This window comes from Pan paniscus, chromosome 3, assembly GCF_029289425.2.
Source record: "Pan paniscus chromosome 3, NHGRI_mPanPan1-v2.0_pri, whole genome shotgun sequence".
Classification (NCBI taxonomy): Eukaryota; Metazoa; Chordata; class Mammalia; order Primates; family Hominidae; genus Pan; species Pan paniscus.
Window position 1 is genome coordinate 107821715 of NC_073252.2, and position 23422 is coordinate 107845136.

At 40.0% G+C, this 23422-nt stretch overlaps 1 protein-coding gene across 8 annotated transcripts in view; it reads right to left on the bottom strand.

Annotated features, from left to right (window-relative positions):
* Window positions 1-10222: 10222 nt before the first annotated feature.
* CFI (complement factor I) overlaps window positions 10223-23422 on the bottom strand; it is a 74482-nt gene continuing 61282 nt past the window's right edge. For 6 of the 8 annotated variants that reach the window (XM_055111714.1, XM_063603868.1, XM_003830012.5 and 3 more), the window contains 6 exons: window positions 21999-22034; window positions 19025-19128; window positions 18743-18846; window positions 15746-16026; window positions 12019-12123; window positions 10223-10641 (listed from right to left, as the gene is read on the bottom strand). In XM_055111714.1, the coding sequence (XP_054967689.1) occupies window positions 10424-10641; window positions 12019-12123; window positions 15746-16026; window positions 18743-18846; window positions 19025-19128; window positions 21999-22034 (848 nt within the window). In that variant the 3' untranslated portion in view covers window positions 10223-10423. Of the gene's footprint in view, window positions 10914-12018; window positions 12124-15745; window positions 16027-18742; window positions 18847-19024; window positions 19129-21998; window positions 22035-23422 lie in introns of all 8 variants that reach the window. The other 2 variants (XM_055111713.2, XM_055111712.2) reach the window with 1 other exon arrangement.

Here is a 23422-nt window from a genome sequence, read left to right on the forward strand (position 1 = left end):
ATCGGAGAAAATGACCCCTGTACCCCCTCGCAGAGAGCGCTGCGAGAGGTCCAACTGAGTTTCCGGCTTGAAGACGTGGTTCCACTGGCAATGTGGGCAGAGTCCAGCTCTCAGCTCGCAGAGCAGGGCTTTTCCTCCTTGCGTCCTCTCCCGGTCCTCCAGATCTGCTGTGGCCGCGGTTGGGGGAGCGGGATCTGGAAGATGCCAACCCATGCCTTGGCAGTGCCTGACTCTAATCAGGACGAGCTAAATGCTAGTTTAGACTTTCCGGAAAAAGAAAATGGGCCAACAGTAAAAATCATAAAATTCTCCCCTGGTAAGGAAGAAACAGTAGTGTAAACTTAAATACAGTAAAAAATAAAATAAATCTTAAGGAAGTCATTGTTTTCCTACTCGAGGGATTTTGTAACTTGATAGTTACAGTGACGTTTGTTTCTCTGTACCTACCACCCTGCCCCCAGCATTGTGCGGGATCCATAAATAACTATTGCAGTAGTACTTTGTATCAGTTATAAATATCTGTTTATCTTAGTATCACAGCAGTTTCCAAGAATTTTACAGTAAGATCCAGAGCAATGTTGAAAGTATTGGGCAGGCCAAGCGCGGTGGCTTATGCCTGTAATCCCAGCACCTTGGGAGGCCTGGAACTCCTGAGGTCAGGAGTTCGAGACCAGCCTGGCTCACATGGTGAAACCCCATCTCTACCAAAAATACAAAAAATTAGCTGGGCGTGGTGGCGGGCACCTGTAATCCCAGCTACTCGGGAGGCGGAGGCAGGAGAATCACTTGAACCCAGGAGGTGGATGGATGTTGCAGTGAGCTGAGATTGCACCACTGCACTCCAGCTTGGGGCACAGAGCGAGACTCTAAAAAAAAAGAAAGTGAGTAAGTATTGGGCATAGGTGTGTCCTTTCTATAAGAATTACCAATAAGTTCTAGGTTTGGCCTTTTGTGTTTGTTACAAACTAAATGAGCTTATAATAAACGTTCAGTGCACAGTTCATAAAAATTACATCCCTCTTTATTGAGTGCTTACTATGTGCCAGGCACTTCATGAATATGATCGCTCACATTCAGAACACTGCTTTACAAGGATGCAGCCTTTGGGCAAGTTAGAAACATAGAAATGCATTCCTCCCTACAAACGGGGTAGCCCAACAAACAGTGTAGCTCCTGGCTGGAGACTGCCTGCACTTCACTCAGCCCCTCAACCAGGAGTCTTGGGCAGTGATTAATTCCTACCACAATGGAGAAGGGGGAAGAATGTTCCCTGGAAGGTATTATTATCTTCCTCTTTTACAATAAAAGAGTCGAGGTGAGAAGTCATGTGACAGTATCTACTCCAAACCAAGGCCTCTGTCTTCACAAAATACCATAGATATTTTTATTTTTTAATTTTTAGACAACACATTTCAATACATTTTAAAAAGGGAACTTAGAATCATTGTCTTAGCTTTCTGGAACATTGGTTTCTCAGCTCCAAAGTATGAAAGTTGGACTAGATTACCTCTGAGATACCACCAACTGAATCCTTAAACCAGGCTTGGTTCTTACAACTCTTCTTCCAGAGAAACTCCCTAGTCCAGGGACAAGACTTTCAAAAGAAAGGATAGAATGTAATAAAATAACCTGGTTCCAGCCCTCAGTTATGACCCAAAGCCTCTCCTTTCCCCCACTTTCTCTATTTATTTACTTCTTTGTGATCTCATCTAATTTCTTACACCTTAACTACAGCCTATACTCTGAGGAATCAGACGTAGTTTTCTTTGTCTGATCTCTCCTTAGGGATTAAATTCTCAAATGCCAGTTCTTCTGGCTGATGGAGCTGTTCTCTTTCTCTCAAGCAAATCTTTTCCACTGTCTTCCCCATGAGAATCACCACCATTTTTGTAGAAAACAAGACTCTAAGTTTTATTTTCACATTCTTTTCACATTTAATCATTATATATTTGTTGTTCTGCTGCAGTAATTACAAGGTTTACGTTTTCCTCTTAATTGATGCTGTTAAATACCAGGGACCTGCATTGACCACAGACTATCTATATAATTTGTAGGGCTCAGTGCAAAATAAAAATACAGAGCCCCTTGCTCAAAAATTAAGAATTTCAAGGTGATGGCCGGCTGCGGTGGCTCACGCCTGTAATCCCAGCACTTTGGGAGGCCGAGATGGGTGGATCACGAGGTCAGGAGATCGAGACCATCCTGGCTAACACAGTGAAACCCTGTCTCTACTAAAAATACAAAAAGTTAGCTGGGCATGGTGGCAGGCACCTGTAGTCCCAGCTACTCGGGAGGCTGAGGCAGGTGAATGGCGTGAACCCGGGAGGCAGAGCTTGCAGTGAGCCAAGATCGTGCCACTGCACTCCAGCCGACGCCACAGAGCAAGACTCTCAGAAAAATAAAAAAATAAAAAAAATAAAAGAATTTCAAGGTGATAACAGCAGAGCATTAAAATAAGTGCAGAGCCCTTTTGACTGTGGGGCCTTGTGCCACTACACAGGATGCATGCTCTGATTTACCATATCATATAAATTTTTTTTTTTTGAGTCTGTCTCTGTTGCCCAGGCTGGAGTACAGTGGCACAATCTCAGCTCACTGCAACCTCCGCCTCCCAGGTTCAAGCTATTTTCCTGCCTCAGCCTCCCAAGTAGCTGGGATTACAGGTGCCCGCCACCACACCTTGCTAATTTTTTGTATTTTTAGTAGTGATGGGGTTTCACCATGTTGGCCAGGCTGGTCTCGAACTCCTAACCTCAAGTCATTCCCCTGCCTTGGCCTCCCAAAGTGCTGGGATTACAACATGAGCCACTGTGCCCAGCTCATCTCACGTAACTTCTAGATGACCCACTTCCATCTTTTCTTCCCAAATTTTGGCATAAACTGTTTGAGAAGAGCCTTCTTTACAGGACGCTTTCATCGAACCAGAAAAACCTGTTATTTTCATGACAGACATCATTAGTTGCAAATCCACAGCTGTGTTCCAGGTCTTTCCTGCTAGAGAGTGGCTAGCTTGTCTATATATACTTTGTGGTGGGCAGGAGCTGAAGATAGGAAGTCAGTTACGATACAGTAATCTAGGTATGGCATAAGTATGGCTTGGTCCAGGAAAGGAGCAGTGGAGGTGTGAAAAGTGCTCATATTCTAGATGTAACTTGATGGTAGAGCAGAAGGGATTTGCTGATGGACTGAATATGAGAGAAAAAGAGGAATCAAGGATGGCATTGAAATTTTGGCCTAAGCCACAGGAGAGAGTTCTAACTGTCAGAAATGGGGAGAATTGTGGAAGGAGAGGGTTTTGCAGGAAAATTTTAAAAATAAATTTCAGTCATACCATATCCAAGAAGCTTATTCTGAGTCTGCAGTTCAGCATAAAGGTTAGAAACGCATTGGGAAATTGTCAGAATAGAAATGGCTTTTAAAGTCATGGGGCTTAGCTGGGCGCAGTGACTCATGCTTGTAGTCCCAGCACCTAGGGAGATCAAGGCTGGCAGATCGCCTGAGTCCAGGAGTTCAAGAGCAGCCTGGGTAACATAGCAAAACCTTATCTCTATAAAAAAATACAAAAATTAGCCAGGCATGGTGGTACATGTCTGTAGTCCCAGCTACTTGGGAAGCTGAGGCAAGAGGATCCTTTGAGTCCGGAATGCAGAGGTTGCAGAGAGCCAAGATTGCGCTATTGCACTCCAGCCTGGCAACAGAGCAAGACCCTGTCTTAAATAAATGAATAAATAAATAACATGGGGCTAAATGAGATCCTCTAAAAAGTGAGTGTACACAAAGAAGCAGAGCAGGGTCTAAGTCTTAGGAGGTCAAGGAAAAAAGAACAAATAAAGGCGCTTAAGAAGGAGCAGCCAAGTGCAGCAGAAGTGGAAAAGTGCTATATTCTGGTGTGTCAAAGAAAGACAGAACCACCCATTCTGCTGATATGAGGAAGGTGAGGGCCGGATATTGACTGCTAGATTTAGTAACTTGGGGGTTATTGGTGAACTTCACAAGAGTCTCATTGATGTACTGGGGAGAAAACACAGTTGTGGTCAGAGGAAGAAAAGAATTAGAAATGGCAATTACAGGCAGGACGCAGTGGCTCATGCCTGTAATTCTAGCACTTTGGGAGGCCAAGGCGGGCAGATCACACGGTCAGGAGTTCGAGACCAGCCTGGCCAATATGGTGAAATCCTGTCTCTACTAAAAATACAAAAAAATTACCTGGGTGTGGTGGCAGGCGCCTGTAATCCCAACTACTCGGGAGGCTGAGGCAGGATAATTGCTTGAACCCAGGAGGTGGAGGTTGCAGTGAGCCGAGATCATGCCACTGCACTCCATCCTGGGCAACAGAGCAACAGTCTGTCTAAAAAAAAAGAAAAGAAAAGAAATGCAATTACAGTGAATATCAAAATAAATTATGAAAATATAAAATATACTATATTTGTGCTTATTCTTGTCTGAATGATATATTAATAAATACCTTGGAATGGGAGATTCTGGGTGGCCAAGACTGGCTTTCTTTTTTCTTTTTTCAGAGACAGAGTCTCATTCTGTCACCCAGGCGGGGGTAGCATGATCATAGCTCACTGTACCCTCGAACTCTTAGGCTTAAGCAATCCTCCTGCTTCAGCCTCCTGAGTAGCTAGGAATACAGGTGTACACAACTGTGACTGGCTAATTTTTGTTATTGTTATTATAGAGATGGGGTCTCCCTATGTTGCCCAGGCTGGTCTTGAATTCTTGGGCTCAAGTGATCCTCCTGCTTTGGCCTCCCAAAGTGCTGGAATTACAGTCATGAGCCACCGCACCCAGCCCTACACTATATTTTCTATATAGAACTTCCCAGAACAATAATCAGGATAGGCAGTCAGATCTCAGATCTCTTCTAGAAACACCTAATGGTTTCTTCTATATATATGAGCATCATGGAAAAACATGGTAGTATTGATGAGATGAGAATGCAAAATTTGTGGGGTTTAATGTACCATATTAACTTAGAATGCTTGGAAACTACAATATTACACAATGCTTTGTGTTATTTTAAATAACAAAAAATCAATAAAATATTAATGATCAACAGCAATTTCTATTTTTTAGTATTTTCCAATGTCTCACTAATGGCCTCAGCAGTGTCGTGATGAAAATAAAAGCCACGTGGTGAAAACAGTTCCAGCCATAATGGTTAATTTTTGTCCAGGATGAAAATAAAAGCCACATGGTGAAGCAATTCCATCCATAATGATTAATCTATGTCTAGTGCCAATGTCGCAGGAATCAGGCAGATGAGAGAGACTTCGGGGTAAAGCAGGAGGATCTTTATTGAGTGTACTCAGACTTACATCTGGAAAACTGGGCCTAGAACAAAGACAGCACTTGACTTTTATACACACTTCAAAAAGGGAGTGGGCTAGTTGAAGCAGGCTTACAGTTACAGTGGTGTGAAAGCAAGGATACAGAGGCAGAACAATTAATCAAATTGTGACAGGTTCATAACTCAGGATTACATATGACCGTTGCTATGCAACCCAGATGTCAGTTATCTAGGTTTTCCTTTAGTGCCTAGCACGGCTTATTCCATGACCTTCACTATGGCGTCCAGGTGGCTGTATCTCAGGCCTGCTCAGACAGTTTATGACCTTCACTCCACTACTTAGATAAAACAGAGTGCTTGAAGTTGCTAGTTACAGAGAACAGGAATCTATAAACTCATACTATAAGAGAAAGGAAAATTTGATTTTCTTCTCCTTATGTTGAGGGAGTGCTGGGAGAGTCTCCAGAGCACATTCCTTTGTGTCCTAGCTTCTTAGATAGTGTTTATCAAGACTCTTTTTCCTGGGTCTGGGCCTTGCCTGCTACTGCCTTTGGGATGAGTCAGCCTAATACAGGAAAGCTTACTTCTTTCTCTTTTTAATTTTATTTTTCTTTATTTCTTTAATTTCCCACCTCACCAAGGCTAGAAGTTTCGTCTCTAAAAGGGAACTTAAGTTAAAGAGAAATAAGTACTAGGTTCCAGCATTTGGCTAGAAAATCAATGGCATTAATAGCTTCCAAGCTGGGACAAAGTGAAGGACAAGAGATGGCTGCACCAGATCTATGAGCATGGGCTTGTTCCATAATATGTTGAAGACAATGATCCTCTGCTTGGGTATGGTGGGGGGTCTACCATCAAGAAAATTTGATCAAAAAGATATTTTCAAGTTATCTTTGTATGCACAATGTAAGATTGCTTGGCACACAGGAGGGATGGAAAGAACCCACTTAGTTGAGACTGCAGGGTTTTAAGCCACCAGGACAGAGTCCGTATGTAGTTTTTCTAATTAGGGTTCCTGGCTACTTCCAAACCTCTGGTTGATTTTCAGCTTCGTATTTCCTATCACGTACTGTACACCTTCACTGGGCTTCCTTAGACATCACAACTTCAAAATATCCCTAACTGTCTAAATCTGATTCCATTCCTCTACTTCCTTCCTTTCTGTACTCAGTGGCAACACCAATCACCTCACCATCTAAGAGACTGGGAATTATCCTAGTCTCCAATCCCTCTCCCTAGTACTGTAATCTATTTGTCCCCAAATGCCATCTATTTCACTCAACATATCTAGAGTCAGTGCCATCCTTTTTATCCCTGCTTTAGTTTCTACCTTCATTATTTTTCATTTGATTACTCCAAGAGTGTCTTAACCATCTTCCCTACCCTCTGTCACCCACTTCCAATACATCTTCCTTGCTGTCTCCAGCTTGAACTTCCTAGAATCCTTTAATGGTCCAAACACTTTGGTATGAGGCTCTCCCTGTTATGGCCTTTCCCCCTCTCCAGCTCCTTAGCTGCACCCTGGGCTACAGTCACTATGAACTGCTCTCCATCCTTGTGTGTGGTTAGCTCCTCACACTGCAGGGCCTTTGCATTTGTATCTGCCTGGAAAGTTCTTCCATAATTCAGACTAAGCTCACCTCTGCAGAAGCCCTCTTTAATATGTCAGGCTGATTTCTAGATCTCCCTTTAGTTTTCCTTACCATTGTACCTGGCAAGGTGCAGCCGCATAATTTATTTTCCCATTTCTCTTGTAAGACAGAGAGCTCTGAAACCAGGGTTAAACATAAGACGATGGCAGAGCTCCACATCCAGTGAGTTTTGTCCCTGGCCACCTTCAGGCCAGCTCACAGAAGCAGCAATGTCCAGTGCCCAGGCTCTGCAGTACAAGCTGTACGTGGAGACTGGGACCCATGCTAGTGGCCATGGTAGTCTCTGATGGAGCAGTCCTGCAGTGTGGTCTGTGAGCGTTATTTCCAGATGTGTAGACTCCAATTCTCTGGCTCTTTTGGAAATTCTATGAACTGCATAATATCTTTGAATAAATCTATTTTTTCATTAAACCAGTTAGATTGGCTTCTGTAGTCTGGAATTAGGAGCGCTGAGACAGACCTCCAAACTAGGAGAAGCTTGGAGTCAGGTCATCTCACTCCTGCTGTTCCTGGTCTCTGTCACATAGAGTCACTTCAGAGGGCTGGCTTTCACCCTTCAAGGCTTGACCCTGGTCTACTTTTCTGTGAAGCTGCCAGATGCTAGGTTACTGTGCAGACTGGCTTGGCCCTTTTGGGGGTCCCCTTCCTAGATTGGCTGAGGATGCCCTATATGCTGGGTTTCCCACCTTGTAGCACTGGAGTACTTTTCTTTTTTTTGTTTTTTGAGACGAGGTCTTGATCTGTCACCCAGGCTGGAGTGCAGTGCTGCAATCACAGCTCACTGCATCCTCAACCTCCTGGGCTCAAATGATCCTCCCACCTCAGCCTTCCAAGTAGCAGGGGCTACAGATGTGCACCACCACTCCCAGCTTTTTGTGTGTGTGTGGTAGAGATGGGGTCTCGCTATGTTGCCCAGGCTGGTCTCAAACTTCTGACCTCAAATGATCCACCAACTTTGGTCTCCCAAAGTGCTGAGATTACAGGTATGATCCACTGCGCCCAGCCACTTTTCTCTTTTTATCTCATACACAGACATATTCTAAGGTGCTGCGTTGCTCCAGGATTGCTGAGACAGGACAAGGTGGTTTTCAAATATGTCCATAAATTCTTTGATACACTTCCTCCCTGCCGCCATCAAGAGATGGGTTATTTCCTTTCCTTTGAGCCTGGGCAGGTCTTTGTGATGCTAAGGGACTTCCAAAGCTGGGTTAGAGAAGGCCATGCAGGTTCTGCAGTTTCTCCTGGGAGGCTCATCGGCTGCTATGTAGGAAGTCTGGTGCCCCTGGCCCTGCCATGTTAAGAGCCCATGGGGAGAGTGCATAGAGAGACATATCTGAGAAGCCCCAGCTGTCTAAGTCTGCCCAGCCCAGGCACCAAACACATGAGTGAATAAGCCTTCGTGATAACTCTGGTCCAATCCTGTCTGACGGCAACAGCATGAGAGACTGGAAGGGGAACTGACCGGCAATAAATAACCAAATACTTTCCTGAATTTAATGGATGAAAAATCTGGGCAGCATGGGAGGGAGGAGTGGTGAGTTATTGTTTAATAGATATGAAGTTTCAATTTGGGGAGATGAAAATTTTCTGCAGATGGATGGTGATAATGATTGTACAACAATGGGCATGTACTTAATGTCACTCAACTTTACACTTACAAATAGTTAAAATGGTTACTTTTATGTTATGCATATTTTACCACAATTTTTAGAAGAAAATCTGGTCAGTAACTGATTTTGGAATATATGTAAAAATGGGTATTTATATTATTAAACCAATAGGGATCTATCCAAGACTGGCCCTAAATAAAATAATAAAGGGAATATTTATGTGAAACATATATGTCTGTCTTCAGGATAAAGATAGCTGTGCTTAAAAAAAAAAAAAAGATTAGCTAATGTTTATTCACTGAGCAGCCTCTATGAGGCAAGTGGTAGGGATGTAGCCAGAAGGAAGACAAATGAGGTCTCTCTTGTCATGTGTCTTATGTTGTAGTTGGAGGAGACAGTGTTGAGAAGAGGTAGACAACCCAATCAAAACAGAATACACTGGGGGAAGAAAAGTACTATGCTGAGATTAAAGTAGGTGGTGTGACAGAGGGAGACTGGGCACCTACAATAGCCTTGGGGTGGGGTGGGGGTGCTATTTTCTGTAGGTTAAGAAGGAGCAACTTTTGAGTTTGGGTTGACTACTTTTCTTTTGAAATGTTACTAGATATTCACATGGCAATGGTATATACTAGTGTTCAGTGGCATATACTAATCTGAGGTTCTAGGAAAGGTCAGAGCTGAAGATCCAGATTTGTGAGTCACCGGACTGTAGGCAGGATTTAAAACGTAGTCTAGATGAGATTACCAGGGAAAGGCAAAGTGAGAGAAGCAACCAGAAGGAAGAGACTGAGAACAGCAGTGAGGGAGGAGTGTGATGCCCTGAGGGGCTAATGCTGCTGCGATGAGAACAGAAGTGACTGTGAGGTCTGACACCATGGAGGTAGGTGGTTGTATTGAATTACCTGTGGATAGGTTTAGAGAGAGGGTCAAGGAATGCTTGTGAAATGGGGGAGCAAAGGCTAATTTTTCAAGAAATTTTAATACTTAAAGAAGCAGGGGCCTGGTGTGGTGGCTCACGCATGTTATCCCAGCACTTTGGGAGGCCAAGGTGGGAGGATCCCTTGAGCCTAGGAGTTCAAGACTAGCCTGGGCAACAAAGCAAGATGCCTCTCTACAAAAATTTAAAATTAGCTAGGCATGGTAATGTGCACCTGTAATCCCAGCTACTCGGGAGATGGGGTGGGATGATTGCTTAAGCACAGGAGTTCAAGGCTGCAGTGAGCTATGATGGCACTTCTGCAGTCCAGCCAGGGCAACAGAGGGAGACTTTGCCTCAAAAAAAGAAAGAGAGAAAGAGAAGAAAGAAAAGAGAAAAAGAAAGAAAGAGAGAGAAAGTGAGAAAGAAAGAAAGAAAAGATGAGAAATAAAGAGGAAGCAGGGAAATGGGACAAGAGCTGTGAAGTCAGTTATTACCCTGTGACAGGTACTATGCCAAACATTTATGTAAGTATGTAGTTTCATTTTCACAGAATTCCAGTTTCCATTTTATAGGTGGAAAAGGAGACACAAAGAAGACAATAAATTGTCCAGGGCATAGTAGGTGATAGAGCTGGGATTTGAACCCAACCTTATGTGAGTCCAACATTATTCAATTAGTTTTAACTTCAGTCAATAAATCACTCCCGCAGTGAGATAATTTAATAAAATTTTGTGATAAATAAAACTTGTATGCTTCACCAAAATATTTATTTGAGAATTATACAACAAAATTCCAATATGGCATAAACTTTGTGGAGACCTTTAAAAATATCCAATGAGATTTGCTTCATTTTTCCCCCCTAGAGAATTATTAATTATACCATTTTATTTCCATTAAATGGAACTCTTGAGAGAAAAAGAATAGAAAGGAGAGAGAGATCACAATTTTATACATTGTACTGAGAAATAAAAGGCCTTCCCACATGGTAGCTAATCCAGTCAAAATAATTGGCCACTTTGGTGTAAACACCTGGGAACTCTGGTTTTCCACAGTTTTCCCCCCAACTCACAACACCCCAGACATAAGTCACATTGTTGGCATCCATACAGACTAAGGGGCCTCCAGAGTCCCCTTTACAGGCATCGATGGAACCATCATATGTACCTAAGAAAGAAATGTGAAAGAGAAAATCACACATTTCCTTCCATTTTTCAAGGCTGCCATGCCTCCTCCATGGCATTTAACAACTTTGGCTTTTTTACAGTTTCCTGACAGCAATAGCATGGGCTCTCCTTAGAGTCCCTGGCTGGGCTTGCAGAGTTGCAGAGATGCAGGCTGGAAAATTCTTTGCGAGTCTTCTATTCATTTCCCCAATTCAGCATGTTCTTCCTGTGTTCTTTACTTTATGCAACTGAGTACTGGGATGAGATTGCAACCTGAAAGTTGCATCAGATGCTGAGTAGGAAAATGATAGGACTACCTAGTGCTTACTGAGTGCTAAATATTTATTAGTCATTCATTGTCTTCATTGTCACCACAACCCTGTGAGGCAAATATCATTATTGCCCCTATTTTATACATAAGACAACTATGACACGGAGTTTAACTTGTCTAAGGTCACACAGCTAACAAACGACAGGTCCTGGACTTGAACCCGGGCAACCACACCTCAGAGCTTGTCCTCTTGACCATGATACTCCCTTTTGGGAGATTTTGTGCTGTTCACCTCTTTTGTCCACTGTAATCCTGAACTCCATTTCAAGATGGGAGGACACTTTCTTCTTACTCATGATTTTCCGAGATTTTTAAATCACTGTATCCAGTAAGTTATAGGATGTCAATAACTGCCTTTTCAGTAATACACCATTTAGAAATGGTTTCAATAAAGCACCTAAATGCACTACACTGGCTGGTACTTTGCCTGCCTTTGTATCACCTCCAAAAGTAGGAGCTGCTATTGTATTGGGCAGGAGAATTAGCTTAACCATGTTATCAAAGGAGTCCGTGGTGTAAGAAATGCGCTGTGATTTCCATGGAGGGAAAAATTTACTTCCAAATGGAAGTAAATCTCATCTCATTTGAGATGAGATAACTTGAATTTGTACTTAAAAGTAATTTAGTTTTGATCCTGGGTATACCACCTCTTGTCTGTAAGACTTTGGACAAATTATGTAACTGCTCTGCATCTCAGATGCCTTATCTATGATCCTCAATTTTACAAATGAAGAAACCTGCTCAAGGTCACATGACTAGCAATTAGTAAAAGCTGGGATATAAATCTAGGTCTGGTTCCAGAGGTCGTGCTCTTAGTCACCTTGCTGTGCTGCTATAGAATCGCTTAAGGAGGATTTTTCCTCATAGTATTAGAGGAAGAAACCTGAGCTACAGGGAAGGGACTGAAAGTGTTTGAGAGTGCTACAGCCAGAAGGCCAAATGGAGGGAATTAGGGCCCAAAGCATGGGGGCTGATGTGGTGGGAGGAGATGTTTGATAGGGGAAATACATACATCTTGACATCTTGGATAAACCACTTGGCACTTACCTGCGCATTCCATTTCTTTTTCATAGAAGCGATTTCCGTAAAACTTAGAGCAGTTGCTTATTAGTTTAACTTCACCCCACTGAAGTGAAAAGACTCTTTCATTATCTAAACAAAGTGAGAAAGCAAACATTTAGAAGTCACAAATGAGAAATCTAAATACATACTCTCATAAGTTAAACCATTAGGATTATGAAAGGGTGTATAGTTTTCAATATATATAAATTTTTGAGAACTCTTCCTTAGCGTGTTTAATCATATCATATCTCTATTTCTAAAATTGGATGGATAGTCAAGGGGGACTATTGAACATATGGTCTGAAGTCACACTCATTTAATAAAGAGCTGGTACCCTAAGTTGAATGAGATAAATCTTTCCCTTTTGGTTGCAGAACTCAGTCAGGCAATTGGATAGGAATCAGTGATAAGGTCTTTTCACATAAATACCTCCTATCTTCTCATAGTCCCTTATTTCCTTGAGAATGTTTGTTAAAGCGAAAACAATGTTTTAATATAAGAACTTCAAATAAAGGAAATACATACGAAGTTATCAATGTTTGTGTGTTTTTGTGTGTCTGAGAAGAAAAATCCATCTCCTAAGTGATTTGAAGTTATTTAAAAGGGGATTTAAGATTTTCTTCCTCAAGTGATCTGCCCCCCTCAGCCTCCCAAAGTGCTGGGATTACAGGCATGAGCCATCGTGCCCAGCCAGGAAGGAGTTTATTTTTTTTTCCTTTAAGCTCTACTTCAAGTTGGTCTCAAGATACCTGCCTTCCTTAGAACAAGAGCTTTTTTAAAAATAGTAATTTCTTATTTCCCCTAATTTGGGAAAATCAATTTGTGAGCAATTCTTAATGGCCCAGGAGATAGTTTGTGCCTTGGCACTCTTGTAAGCTTCTTGAGGCAGCTCTCCGATGGTAGCTGAGGCAGCGAAAGGGCAGAATTTTAACTACTAGACTTTAAGGTGGTCAGTAAACACCTGGAGAGCTGGACTTCATCTTTCAGCCATGGAACTTATTCATCCCCTTGTTTGTTGACTGGGTCCATATTTTCCATCAGTGAAATCCTAGCACTTTAGCATTGCTATCTTGCAGACATAGTAAATCCTCAATAAATGTGTTAAACCATTATTAATAAATGTGTTAAACCTTTGATCATTGATTAAGGCCATATCTAACTACCAGTTTATATGAAGTACATGGAATAAGGGAACATGTTAAATGCTAGATCAGGCTGGGCACAGTGGCTCATCCCAGGACTTTGGGAGGCCAGGGTGGGAGGATCACTTGAGCTCAGGAGTTTGAGACCATCCTGGGCAACATGGCAAAATCCCATCTCTACAAAAAATACAAAAATTAGCCAGGCATGGTGGTCCCAGCTGATTTGGTGGTTGAGGTGGGAGGATCGCCTGAGCCCCAGAGCTCAAGGCTGCAGTGAGCTAGGTTTGTGCCACTGCACTTTAGCCTGGACAACAGAGCAAGATCCTGTCTCAAAAAAAAAATCCAGATAAAGAATGTGATTAGCCAAATTCAAGGTATGGGAATTCTAAAATAAGAATTACCCATTCTCTTTAATGATTAAATTTTAAATAAAAGGAAGGGGTAACTATTCTAGATTAAAAGAGATTTAAGAAAAATAGCCACCAAATGCAATGTGTGGACTTTGTTTGGATCTTGATTCAAATAACCTGATTATAAAAATATTTTTAAAAATAAATGAGGAATATTAAACATGGGCTTTATTTTATTGGGTATGAAAATGGTGTTGTGTCCTTATCTGGTGAAGATATATACTGGAGTATTCATGGGTGAAATTATATGACATCTGGGATATGGTTTAATATACTCCAGGAAAAATATGTGGGGGAATATGTTGAATAGCTCCTGAATGTGCCTCAGACCATTCTCCACCCTTCAATGCCGTGCATCCTGCCCTAAGAGCCTGACCTGTGGCCTCTGGTTCCCAGGTGGTTTTAGACAAAGAGGACCCTAGCAGGAGGGAGGAAAGGAAAGAGGTAAGCTAGTGAGATTGGGACTGGCTATACCCTTCAGCTCAAGATCCTTGCTTCTCTCAAGGCAGCCTGCTCTACCTGAGACTTTTTCTCCATCTAGTAACTTCTCCTACTCTTCCGCCTTCAGATCCAGGAGTTAAGACAGCTCTGGTACCTCTAGTCCTGGGTACCTTCGTAGCCCCTGTGATTCCCCAACCCCCTACGTATATCTTTGTAATGAACTCTGTTATAAATAAATCTTCCTAATTGCTCCATTGAGACCCCAATTAATATGGGGAGATACAACAAGAATGACAGAATGCTGATAACTGTGAAAATTGGATGATGGATAAGTAAGGGTTTATTATACTTTAATCTCTATTTTTGTGTATACTTGTAAATGCACATAATAAAAGATTTTAAAAAAACAGAACAAGTATAAGGACACAATACTCTCTTGATGAATTAATTCCTAATACAATTTGGTGTTTTAGAAGTTTTAGGTATTCAGACATACCACAAATCCAGATTAATTTCTACATATATTTTATACCTTCCAATGTGGCAATTATAATGAATGTGTTGGAATATGAGTCTAAAAGACCAATGCAATGAAGGTACTTAGAGTTTCTGCTATCAAAGACAATTTAAGATGTTGAAAGGAAGCTACATTTTAAGGTTAAATCTTCTTTTTTTTCTGTTATGCTTGTGGTTGTTTTGAGACAGAGTCTCGCTCTGTCACTCAGGCTAGACGGCAGTAGCACAATCATGGCTCACTGCAACCTCAACCTCCTGGGCTCAAGTGATCCTCCCACTTCAGCCCCCCTCAACCTCCAGGAGCTGGGACTACAAGTACACACCATCACATCCAGCTAATTTCTAAATTTTTCGTAGAGACAGTGTCTCAAACTCCTGGGCTCAAGTGATCACCTGCCTCGGCCTCCCAAAGTGCTAGGATTAGAGACATGAGCTACTATGCCCAGCCCAAGGTTAAATCTTCAAGATGAAGGGAAAGGTGTTGACTAGTTTAATTCTAATCTAATATCTAATTCAGCAGATCTTTCTAATAATTTGTCTCTGAGTGTCCACATCTTTTATTCGTATGAAGTGTTCACCACAAGTCTTCTTAGAAGTTCAAAAAATGAATTCCTTATGTTCTTTTTTTCTTTGTAGAGAGGGTAGGGCCTGGGGAACAGGGAAAGAGGGAGGAGGGGAGTGAGAAGGAGGGTTGTGGGCATCAGCAATTCAACATAGACCAAGGCTATCCCTTTGTAAACCTTTTTATCTTTTACCCACATCTCCCCAACAAATCCAAACAGTCCATGCTGTATGTCTCCCTGTCTCTATATTTTTTTCTTGGTGAATGGCTACCCTTCAAAGTTTGCCACAGGATCATAGAGAGAATATATATGACCTTTGAAAGCCTAGATAAGGACTGGTTCCATAATTTGCAGAGTCCAGTGAAAAATGGAAATGTGGAATGGGGCCATTTCAAAAATTATGAAGAATTTCATGATGGTGACAGCACAGCAATAAATCAAGCCTCAGGGCCTTCTGAGCATGGGGTGCTGGGCAGCTGCACATGCTGCAAACCCATGAAGCCAGCCATGGCTGGATGTTTACTTTTCTGGATATGATGTTATGCTTCTCTCTGAGTGCTAGGAAATTAGCTCCCATACATTTCTATTCTCTTTGATTTCCAACTCATGGCTTCTGATTAACAAACCGTAAGACATATACCTTTTTCTCGTCCCCAGCCAGAAACGATGCATGTATCATTAGGTTGGAATAGGTAAGGAGACCAGGGGATACAGGCAGGGATGGAACGAGGCAGCTCACAATCTTTTTTGTTTCCGTCTTTTTTCATTTCAATCAAAGCGATGTCATTTTGGTAAGTGCCTGCATTGTAGTTTTCATGGAAAATAATTCTATCCACATATTCAATTACTATACGTTTACGGTCGGGGTGTATCCAGTCTACTACTCTTGTCCATATTTGGTAACGATGAGTTTTACTGGCTCTATAACAGAAAAAAAAAGGAAATAAAATATATTGAGAAAAAATACAAATAGGAATTCTGACACTTCACTTTTATATTTTTCCCTTTTAAAAACCTTTTTCATTTCCCCAGAATTTTGTAAATGCTTGCTGTCATGAAGCAATGAGATTAAATTTACTTAGTGCAGAATTAGGTCAATGGTAAATGGTAAAGCTAGGAATAATCCATGTAACTGCTCAATATGAGGAACATAAAGAACACATTAACAACTAGAGATGCCCAAAAGTGGAATGAGTTTGCTGCCTCTGGAGTGAGTGTGCCGTCGCTGCAGGTGTTTAAGCAGAGACCAGACAGCATCTTGCCATAAATGTAGTTAAGGAACTAGGGAGTTGGACCACACACACTCATTACTCTGCCAACCCTAGAGGTTCTCAGGGCAAAGGCCACAGCAGTCATTATCCTGACCCTTAAGACTAACTTTATCCTAACATTGCATTGTATTTATTTGTTCACATGCCTTTCCTCACACTAGACTGTGCTGCTTGAAGCCAGAGATGGGGTCTGATTCATCTGTGCAGCCCTGGTGCCTACTATTATATCTGGATCATAGTAGCTGTTTTAAAATCCTGTTGAAATGGTGAATGAGCTAAATATTGCCTATTCTTATGCTTCACTACATTTTCATATCAAATTTCTTTCTTCCTTTCTTTCTTTTTAAAACAGAGACAGGGTCTCACTCTTTTGCCTAAGCTGGAGTACAGTGGTGTGACCATAGCTCACTGCAGCCTTGACTCCTGAGCTCAGGAGACACTCCCACCTCAGCCTCCCTAGTAACTAGAACTACAGGCATGTGCCACCACATTAGGCTAATTAAAAAAATTTTTTTTTGTAGAAATGGGGTCTTGCTATGTTCCCCAGGCTGGTCTCAAACCTACCAAAGTGCTGGGATTATAGGCGTGAGCCACCGCACCTGGCCTCTTATCAATTTTCAACTCATAGTTTCAAGCAAATCAGGCATCTACCATCATCTTCTCATGGAACAGTATAGAGTCACTTCAGCAAAGTATTATAGCTTAGTTTTTTTGGTTTGATTAGAAGTAGGGTGCTAAATTATGACCTCATAGTCTAACATTTCCAAACAATAAATTATTTTACAGAATGGATTTTTCTTAAGCAATAAAACTTATTTTTAAACAATTTAATGGAAATCTTTTCAAAAAATGTATTATTTATATCAGTGTTCCTCAACCTTTTTGGCACCAGGGACAGGTTTTGTGGAAGACAATTTTTCCATGGAACTGTGGAAAACTCGGGGGAGGAGGGGATGATTTCCGGATGAAATGGTTTCACTTCAGATCACCAGGCATTAGATTCTCATAAGGATTGCACAGCCTAGACCCTTCACATGTGCAATTCACAATAGGGTTTGCACTCCTATGAGAATCTAATGCTGCTGCTGATCTGACAGGAGGTGGAGCTCAGGTGGTAATGCTCACCCACCACTCACCTCAGTTCCTAACAGGCCACAGATCAGTACTTGTCTGCAGCTCAGGGGTAGAGTATCCCTGATCTATATAACTTCTGCTTTCTCAAACAGCATTAACTGAACAGAATTTATCTTTACATAAGGGTGATTCAGGTAACCACCTTAAAAGGTCGTGTCCTAGGAAATAATGAGATGTTCAGGAAGCTTTTGTTTATAGTGTTCCAAGAATACTGTCCTTCATATTAATTTTGGTTGTTTTTCAGGATCACAGGTTGTAAATATTATTTATTTAGTCAATTTATTCAACAAATACTTAGTGTGAACCTATATGTACCAGGCACTGTGTTAGGCACTGAGATGCAGAAATGAGCAAAATCAGAAACAGTTCCTGCTTTCATGGAGTTCACGATCTAGGGAAAGATGCAGCAGTAAATGGATCATCACATTGATGAAGATAATACGTTCTACCATGAAAAGTGAGAGGAATGAACAGTATGTGGGCTTTTAAGAACTTATCAAGAGGGCTTTGACTTAAGGGAGTCAGGGAAGGTTCCCTAAGGAAGTGAAGATTGAGCTGAGATCTGAACAAAGGGTACGACTAAGTAGGGAAAAGGGTAAGGAAGATCATTTCTGGCAGGGGAAACAATATATGAAGGTCCCTTTGCAGGAGGGGGCAAATGCACTTGAGTAGCAGAAAGCAATCCAGAGTAGAGGTGGTGGAACAGGGAGCAGGAGGTGGCTCTGTGGGGCAAGATGAGATTGGCAAAGGTTAGCAGAGGTCAGATTACATGGGGCCTCATGGGCCATGTTAAAATTTTTGTTTCAGTTCTTATCCTAAGAGGAATGCAAAGTCATTGCATTTTAGGTGACAAGTAATCAAAACTAGGTATGGCAACATGACTCTTGAGCCACACAGTAAAGAAAATATAGGTAGGCCACAGTGGAGAACAAAATGTAAGTAGTACCTACCCACTCTCCCACCTTGCAAATAAGCCAGGTGAAGTAATTTGGCAGCTATGGGTTTGATCTGCCTTTGCCAGTGAGATCAGCAATTTTGGTCTGTGGAGGACACAGTAGATTCTACAGGATTAGCCTCTGGAATTCCAGTCGCGAATACCAGAGGATACTTTGCAATTAATATAGTGGAGTTTGTCACTACCTTTTTCAGATATGCTTTATCATCTGCCACAATCTCTATTACTCACTTTCATTGTTTCGGGAAATCTAAAATTTACTGAAGACATCTTTTACCTGAGACAATGTGCAGCAGTCAGAATCCAACAGCCACCAATATAAATTCCCCCACAGGTGATTCCACTGGCATCCTTAATTGCCACCTGCCATGGGAGGTCTCCCTGTAAAAGACATTTGTGTGGTCACTGCCATTCTAACAGATAGCGATACAAACAGCCCTAAGATATTTCCATGGCAAGACTCCCAGTCTCTTATAATTACATCATCCTCCTGCCCCTTCCCCCCCCAAATTTAGGCTGTTTCTGGGCAGTTGCATTGTGACTTTTCATGCGCGTTTACCAGTTGTGCTCGCTTTCCTCCCACAATCCGTTTCCTTCGAATGTGCATTCTGTTTTTAACTCCACAAGATAGTTTAGGTAATAATGATTTTATCCGTCTTCTTTCTTCAAGAAAGGAAGAGATTACATCATTATTATCTTGAACCCATTAGCCTTTTTAACACACTTCTTGATTATCTATGCCACAAAAACAGGAGAGTCACAGCCAGTACAAGACAGGCTGGAATCATTAGTAAATTATTTTGAATGCTAAACCATACTATTTATCTTATTTAAAAATTCTGGCTTGATATTAAAATTGGCTTGATTTTCTGAAGTTCTGCCTAAAGATAGACTCGTGGCAGAAAAGGGCTGGCCAAGAGGTTAAACATTTACCAGCCTCTAGCTGATAAAGGATGCCACATGTCCAGGCACTGTGACAGTGGCAGCTCAGAAGGGAATCACATTCTGAAATCATCAGGGTAAACTAACAACATGGCAAACTGTGTCTTGTCTTTTCTTTCTTTCTTTTTTTTTTGAGATGGAGTCTCAGTCTTGTGCCCAGGCTGGAGTGCAATGGCACGATCTCAGCTCACTGCAACCTCCGCCTCCCGGGTTCAAGGGATTCTCCTGCCTCAGCCTCCCAAGTAGCTGGGATTACAGGCGCCCACCCCCACGCCCAGCTAATTTTTGTTTTTTCAGTAGAGATGGGGTTTCACCATGTTGGCCAGGCTGGTCTCGAACTCCTGACCTAATGTGATCTGCCCGCCTCGGCCTCCCAAAGTGCTGAGATTACAGGGTGAGCCACCATGCCCAGCCATAGTTTTTATTTTCTAGAGGCTGTTTATATGGAACTCTTATATTAATATCAATGTTAACATAGTGATACTCATATTAAGTACTTTCTATATGTCAGGCCCCATACTGAGTCTTTGTATATAGTTTATCTCATTTAATCATCCTATTAACCCTGAGAAGTGATGTGCCAGTGACCCCAGGACAAGTGGGTTAGCAGGCTGGGGAGTGTTTTTTAGCCATTTGACATGTGACAATGTTTCCTTCCTCTGTCTAGTTGAGCATGCAGATGTCTGGCACATTTGTCATGAGAAAACACGGTAGAGCAAAGTTTATGACATGAATTTTCCAAAGAATTTATGATGACTGAAGAAAGTAAAATATATCCCTTTATTTCCTCTCTATATTTTAACATGTCATGAAAATTTTTGTAAACTTGCTTCTTAGCCCCAGATGAGAAAGGAAAATGAATATTGCTGTTAATAATTTTGGGCATACCGAAAGGAGTTAGGCCCCCAAGAAAGAGCGGTTGTTGTATGGAGGCTAAAGCAACTTCATCTTGGATACTAATCTGCCATGTTAGCTTCTGATTAACCCCAATTCTGGGAAGGCCTCTGAGATTTCCAGTTTATCTATTATTCCTTGTATAAGAGCATGTACTTACTGTAAATCCTGGCCTTATGGCAAATTCCTACCCATTAGCTCTGAAGCCTGTGTGCCCCTCCCCTACAGCATATAATCTCTGAGTCGGGAGAGAACTAGCACAAGGATCCACCATCTTGTCTCACTGTTGTCCAGGACACAGACCTGGCTTCCATTAGTAAGTCCCTATTAAATGTTTCTTTCTAAGGAACTGGATATGTCAGCCTCTTTGGCCTCTCAGCTTCCTTAGACTTTGGGGGCCGATTTGTGTGAACCTGCCCACTGTGAAACACATGGATAGAAGATGGTTTTTTTTGGTCTCACCCATCCTAAGAACTGGGGTGGGGGAAGAGTGTGATGGTAAGTTTTTGCTTAGACTTTTGAAGGAAGAGGGATCTCATGTTCTGAGGACTGTGAAACCAACTTAGGTAGTATCTGAAAATGAATGTTATTCTGAGTAAAAATAAAGGGCCATTGTTGAAAATGCCTTTTGACTAACATCTATAGCTTTGAGAGCTAAATCTTTTTTTTTTTTTTTTTTTTTTTTTGAGATGGAGTCTCACTCTGTTGCCCAGGCTGGAGGGCAGTGGCACAATCTTGGCTCACTGCAACCTCCACCTCCCGGGTTCAAGCGATTCTCCTGCCTCAGCCTCCTGAGCACCTGGGATTACAGGCACCTGCTACCATGCCTGGCTAATTTTTATATTTTTGTAGAGATGGGGTTTCACCATGTTGGCCAGGCTGGTCTTGAACTCCTGACCTCAAGTAATCCACCTGCTTTGGCCTCCCACAGTGCTGGGATTAGAGGCCTGAGCCACTGTGCCCGGCCTTAAATCTGTTACTCATTGCCTGATTTTTAAAGATTGTTACTTAATTTTGGTTACTGACAATTAGAAAGAAGTCTACATGAACTTCATTTAAAAATCCCACTGAAACATTTTAAACTTCATTTAAAATTCCCAATTTGTATTTGAGGTTAAGTTACTCTCTTAAGTTTTTATACCTAATACATAACTGAGTCAGAATTTAACGTAAGTCTGTCTGACTAGAAATCTCTAATCAATTGCTATCTTCCCAGGAACTTAATACTTTAATTTAATTTGGCTTTTAGCGCACAACTGGCCAAGGTACAGATCTTCAAAGGTCTCCTATTACCATGATTTAAAACATTGTGAAAGAATGGTTAATTCAATTAACATCTATTATTTTTTCTATTTCAAAAAATTATGTCATGAGTCATGCTTGAGAGCTGCTTGTTTTTTCACAAAACTGACCTGACAAAGTTCATTTCAAATAGAAAAAGCTTATGTATGATTGGAGTATTGTTTTCATTTCAAAATTAGCCATATGAATTAATCCAGTTTTAAAAGCAATTCTCAAGAATCATTTAAGCTTACTTTTCTTAAAAGTGACAGAGAAAGAATAATAATGTTATATGTTTTAATTTAAATTGATATCAAAAGTAATTGTTGCTTGAATCAGTTATATATATGCAAATGACACTGAAATTACAGCCTAAACCAGTGAGCCACCAATAAAAAAGTATAACGTTAGCTTACCTGCATCCATGTCAGCAGTCAAAATTTCTGTTTCTTCTATGATAAAACAAAAGATTCCAATGTTTAAAGTTGTTAATTATAGTCAAAATGAAATCATTAAAATCATTTACACACTGATTATAATTTTCTGCCTTAAAACTTATCCTCCCTTTTATAAAGGACTGTATAAAATCCCCAAGGCATGTCATCTTATTTCCTTTCTATAATTAGGTAATTGTAAAGGCTCAAGATGCACTGTATAGAAATTCTTGCTGGCACAAACTAGAGATATCTGTTGGTACTAGTGAATGTTGAGACTCATGGTGTCACAGTTTCCAGTAGTTAGAGCAGGCAAAATGCACAGCCCAGAAGAGGAAGGCTTCTATTTCAACTCTTTGCATCCCCAGGGTGTTTTTTATATATATATATAATATTTTATAATATATATTTATTATATAAATAAATATTTATAATATATATTTATTATATAAATATTTATAATACATAAATATAAAATATCTATATTTTATTTATATTATATAATCTATAATTTTATATTATATATTATATAATCTATAATTTTATATTATAGATTATATAATCTATAATTTTATATTATATATTATATAATCTATAATTTTATATTATATTATACAATCTATAATTTTATATTATATAATCTATAATTTTATATTATATAATATATTATATTATATAATCTATAATTTTATCTTATATATTATATATAATATAATATAATTTTATAGATTATATATTATATAATCTATAATTTTATATTATATTATATAATCTATAATTTTATATTATATTATATAATCTATAATTTTATATTATATTATATAATATATAATTTTATATTATATTATATAATATATAATTTTATATTATATTATATAATCTATAATTTTATATTATATTATATAATCTATAATTTTATATTATATAATCTATAATTTTATATTATATAATCTATAATTTTATATTATATATTATACAATATATAATTATATATTATATATTATACAATATATAATTATATATTATATATTATATTATATAATTATATATTATATAATATATAATTTTATATTATATATTATATAATATGTAATTTTTTATTATATATTATATAATATATAATTATATAATATAATATATAATTTTATATAATATAATATAATATATAATTTTATATTATATATTTGATATTTTTATCAAATATATATTTAAAAAATATATATATATATATTGAGATGGAGTCTCACTCTGTTGCCCAGACTGGAGTGCGGTGGCATGATCTCAGCTCACTGCAACATCCGCCTCCCAGGTTCAAGCGATTCTCCTGCCTCAGCCTCCCGAGTAGCTGGGATTACAGGTGTGTGTCACCAGCCCGGCTAATTTTTGTATTTTTAGTAGAAACAGGG